The sequence below is a fragment of the Sinocyclocheilus rhinocerous genome, unplaced genomic scaffold (assembly GCF_001515625.1).
Source record: "Sinocyclocheilus rhinocerous isolate Xijiao unplaced genomic scaffold, SAMN03320098_v1.1 scaffold749, whole genome shotgun sequence".
In the NCBI taxonomy this organism is placed as follows: Eukaryota; Metazoa; Chordata; class Actinopteri; order Cypriniformes; family Cyprinidae; genus Sinocyclocheilus; species Sinocyclocheilus rhinocerous.
Window position 1 is genome coordinate 366,288 of NW_015653466.1, and position 5,031 is coordinate 371,318.

At 40.3% G+C, this 5,031-nt stretch overlaps 1 protein-coding gene across 3 annotated transcripts in view; it reads left to right on the top strand.

The window, feature by feature from the left end:
* The first annotated feature begins 2,263 nt into the window (after positions 1–2,263).
* The window catches only part of xpo1b (exportin 1 (CRM1 homolog, yeast) b), an 18,142-nt gene continuing 15,374 nt past the window's right edge, over positions 2,264–5,031 (top strand). For 2 of the 3 annotated variants that reach the window (XM_016522239.1, XM_016522241.1), the window contains exons 1-2: positions 2,264–2,677; positions 4,305–4,436. In XM_016522239.1, coding sequence (XP_016377725.1) covers positions 4,311–4,436 — 126 coding nt within the window. In that variant the 5' untranslated portion in view covers positions 2,264–2,677; positions 4,305–4,310. Of the gene's footprint in view, positions 2,678–3,130; positions 4,159–4,304; positions 4,437–5,031 lie in introns of those variants that run through there. The other variant, XM_016522240.1, reaches the window with a different exon arrangement.

Below are 5,031 nucleotides of genomic sequence, written 5' to 3' on the forward strand. Positions count from 1 at the left end.
CATGGTTTCTATACTTTGAGGAAGATCTGATCTCTTATCACACATTATACAGGAACACAATTTTGTTTTCTTTCCCTCCAAACCAGCAATACTCATTTCTTAAGTGTATTGGGGTTGCTTAGCATCATGCCAAAAACAGATTCCTCTGTACACATGTGAGATCACATTTTCCTACAACTCTCTTCACATCCTTGTCCTGGTCAAGCAAAGTCTTAGTTAAAATTGGTGTGTGAGGATCCTCGGTTGACAGTGAAATACCTCAGTACTTCCATCTGCACAGCAGCCAGAGGTGTGTTATTGACTGACTGTTTAGGGTCAAGATATATAAAACACCTGATCCATGTGATCCAAGTTCCTATCCATGGATTTTTATTTCTTTTTTTGTTTTCGTTTTTTAATTCATAGTGTAGAATTTCTAGTACACTGAAATAGAAAACTACACACTCCCAGCGTTCATATCAACGTAGCGTATTTTTTCACTTTGTAGTGTGTAGACTGTATGTAAATCATTTAGTAGTTTGTGAACAGTGTAGTATTTGGGATGAATTGTCTTCCTCAGTGTGTTAATAGACTTCCTCAAAGTACTGCTGACCCAGTTTGCCGTCTGCTTGCCTTTTAAGATTGCTCTTAACACTCTGGTCATTACTAATGTTTGAGTTGGTTTATCAACAGTATCTGTAATTTCAAAATGATAATGGCCCAAAAGTGAGGGCTCTAGAAGAACAGACAGGAAAATATACAGAGCAGGTAAATTATTTGAATTTGTCTAAATTCATCAAGCAAAATACAGAAAGAGCGCATTAAAGTGCTGTTGAGCATTTGGCTTTTTTGCTTAATTTATTTACAGCCTTTTTTGTAGGTGAAAAAGCAAACAAAAGACAATTAATTGAAGTTGTTCATATTTGATATTAATCACAATGTTCCATTATGTTGATTGCTTGTAATAGGACGAAAAGGGGTGTGTCTTCCTGTGCACCTTGACACAGCTAGGCTTTGGCGGCAGGCCTCCACAAGGTCTACCTTTTCATTCCCTTACTCTCAATTCTGCTGTGCCTCCATTCACACTGCACATGCCTCATATGGAGCTCAGAGACGGCAGGGAGATAGGCAGGCAGTTACCCCCTTTTTTAACCTCAGTTATGGATAGTAACAGTTATTTCCACTGTAGGGATCATCAGTGTCTCTGTGTGCTGGTTCCCCTTTTCCCCCCAAGCATTTCTCCTCTACCCTAGTCTACCCTATTTTCTTGTCTCGATCGTACACAAAGAAATATTGTAACATCACATGTGAGCAATTTGATGCTTTATGTGATGTTGCAGTGTTTTTCTGTCTTGCCTTCATTTATTTATTATTTTTTTAATTTATTGATCTATGAAAAATTAAAGGTGAAAGGATCCTGGTGATTTTTTACAGGGTTAAATGTGTCCTTATGCAAGTAACCTACTTCTCCAGGCCTCACCTTTAATATCCTCACTTAGTATGTGACCTGTATTCCCTGTTTTGCTTTAACACATTAACATTTTTTCTCTGTTCTCATTAATCCCTACAGTTGAAATGCTGTTAATCCAAATAACATTAGTGACCATAACAAGAACACTAATGCACCATGAATACCCTTTTAAGAGCAGTATATAAAACATCTTAAGGCAGTCTATAGACCCAATCCTGTGGCTCGTCTTGCTGTTCCTGAGACCCACACCAGTTACCGGTGAAAACAGTAGTGTCGCATAAAGACAGAAAGGGGTGTGTTCTTTATTTGACCAACGGGAAACATATCACTGATGATTAAAGCCTTGTGAGTGGCTATTGACTCTTAAAAGAATCCTTCGGTTCTCTTTGTTTTGGGACACAGTTGTTGTGTTGCTCCTCCAAGCTGCTTGCTTTGTTGTGGCCGGGCACAGAATCAAACCATTAGCTGTTTGCCATTAACGTTTTGTTTCCTGTCTTTCACATTCTGGTGTGACATGGCCAGAAACAGCAAAACCTCTGCAGAATCCCATACAAACATTGTATAGTTTTGATGGGGGATTATGGATTTTTTAATTTATTTTTTGTTCTCTTTTTGAGTATAATAAAATTCCTACTGAAGTCAAATCTGCATGATGTTTTTTTTTTTTTCAATCTGAATTCATTTGGAATAAACCAAAGAGTGTGTGAAAATATATTAGGCAGTCAAAGTTTTTTGTTTTCCTTGTGTAATGGTACAGCTCTGGCAGATTGGCTGGTTAATGTTTGGATCATTAACTAAAACTAAACCGAGATGGAATCTCCCAGTCTGAACCGGTTTCAACCGGTTACGAGTTTGTTGCTTGTGAGAAGAAGAGACACAGACTCAGTCTCTAATACCGCCCTGGTGCAAAATATACTTCAGTACAGGGCACACTTCTTAATTAAGGTTAACTTTGTTTCGTAACATGAACCGGACTGAGAAAATACTGAACTCGCCGTGATTGTTGGTGCGGAATTCACATCCTAGTGGTCCTTAAATCAAGCTACTAGCTTGTGTAGTCTTCACAGAGGAATAGTGTGGCTGGCCAGTCAACGGCTCATTCTAAAGCTCTTTTGCCAGAAAGCGTGTACAAAAACCAGGCACCAACGATACTGGATCAAATAAACATAATTTTAGCAACTCTGGCAGACAAGCCCACCTTCTTTCTCTCAAAGGCTTGGACTTTAGGTAGGTAAATATGGGGTGAAACTTACAGCTAGAGTGCTTGGGTTGGTTTGTGCTTTGTGGAGAATGATAATGCTGTGAGATTGTGTAGAAATGCCTAGAAACTGCACGTATGGAGGTTAAGGTCGAGAGAAAGTGAAATGGCTTTGCTGCTGAGGGTTTACGAAGGATGTTGCGTGATGGCTCGTGTTCAGCACTGGTGTCACGCTGGACTAAATAATGTATCTGGGCTTTTGTTCGTTTTAACAATCGTTATATCTCACGTAACATCAAAACAGTCACAAATACAAAACGAGCTAACGTTACGTTACTAGGCGCTAACCATTAGCGCGGTCCCAGATTGTTTCAGCAAGCAAATTTCAACTGTAAAATGCATTCAGGACGATTGCAGAGCTGTAGCATTCATTTGACGTATTTACGGCAAATAAAAATACACGCGGTCTATTTCTTACCTGGTTTACTGCTAGTAAAGCCTGCAGAGCATGGTGTTGGTGGGAGGGGTTGCTCCGGAGTCAGGGAGGGAGATCCTTGCAAAGTCACCCTCGTTGAAGTCATCTGAGACGGGTGTAGACCGCCAGAGAAACATCGGTGTTTGTTATGGACAAGGCGCTCGCTGGAACGTTTTTAATGTCAGTTGCGCACTAAAGCATCTGTTTTGCTGTCCATTTAAGCGCATTAGTATGATAGCATGCATGCGTAATTGTTGCCACAGTAAGTAAAGCGATGCATTATTAGGAATTTTAACGCATAAACGTGGCCAAACAACTGCTGTAGAGAACAGCGATCGCATCAGTAGTGAAAGTTGTTGCGCTCCTCAGCGTGGATCTTAGTCCAACCCAGTTGTGTTTTGAAGACATGTGCATGAAATCAGCTGATAAGTAGCTCTGTGTTGGGATACAGATCCTATTGTGGCCATTGCTTACTGAATCAAACCAGGTGAGGTGTGGAAAAGGCGGATAAATCAACAGGTTACGCAGTACCGAGGACTAGTTATGGCACCGTCGCTTTATTTAGGCTTGAGAGACTCGTGGTCTCACAAAGCTTTACTGTGTCGTGTCCAAGCAAATTCTTGAAATTTCCTCCAATGCCAAACTTTTTTGTCTGGGTTCTTGGCCGTAATGCTTACCTCGTTACGCAATAGTTTGGCTCCGTGTTGCAAATTGAATTAACTTGAGCATTGGCCTTTCGAGTGTCATTCAAACTGTGTGTAAACATTATTGAAGTCTTATAAAAGTTCGATATGAGTAGAAAAAACAGTTCATAAGTCAGAGAGCTCGGTACGTCTCTTGTGTTAAATGTAAACAGAATGACGTCAGCGAGAGGGCTGCCTAGCACGTGGTCTCATTCAGAGAATAATGACGAGCCCAGTGAGTGGTCCTTGTTTCTCGGACATATTAGGATATTCATTCTGCAAGCATGTTACCTTTATCGCGCCACCCACCTATACCATTGTTATTGAGGATTAAATCCTTCAGCAGGCATTGGTGAGTTGGCAGGCCAGGTCATATAAGGCTTTTTGGATCGAGGGTCGAGGGAGGGAGGTAATGGTCAGCTGTTTGGATTTGTGTACCCAAATGTTCATTTCACTTGACTTTGCCCCTGCTGGATGTTTCCTCCCTGTCCCCCACAGAGCTCTATGCCAGCAATTATGACAATGTTAGCCGACCATGCAGCCAGACAGCTGCTGGACTTTAACCAGAAACTGGATATCAACCTGCTGGATAATGTGGTCAACTGTCTGTACCATGGGGTTGGGCCACAGGTAAGTAAGACTTTTACAAAAAAAACAAAGACAGAAAAAAATCAGCAAGGACCAATTACATTCATCAAAAGTGACAATAAATAAGACATGTTATAAAAGATTTAAACTTCACAGAATACTGAAAAAAAGTATCACTGTTTCTACAAAAATCAGGGTTTCCGTGGGTCTTAACAAAGTCTTAAGAAGTCTTAAATTTAGTTGTATCAAATTTAAGGCCTTAAAAAGTCTTAAATTGTACAAGAAAGTCTTAATTATGATTTCAAGAGGTCTTAAATTTGGGGACAGAAAGACCAGAATTGCGATATGGCTGAATGTGACGATTAAACTTCAAAAGGCTATGATTGCATTAAATAAACGAGCGCTGCACGTTCAAAGTCCGGTGCTGCGCTGCTTTGTGTACTGCAGCTACTGGGGAAACAGTTATATTTCTACCAAACGCTCCACCTGCTGTAAGAGAATGAATGAGCATTTTCAATAAAACCGTTGTTTTGTTCAGAGTTCAGACCAATGCAAAAATCGACCCATGTTTTTACCCTGCAAACACGCAGATCTTTAAATGTGAACTGGTGGATCGATAAGAAGACAATGCATTATA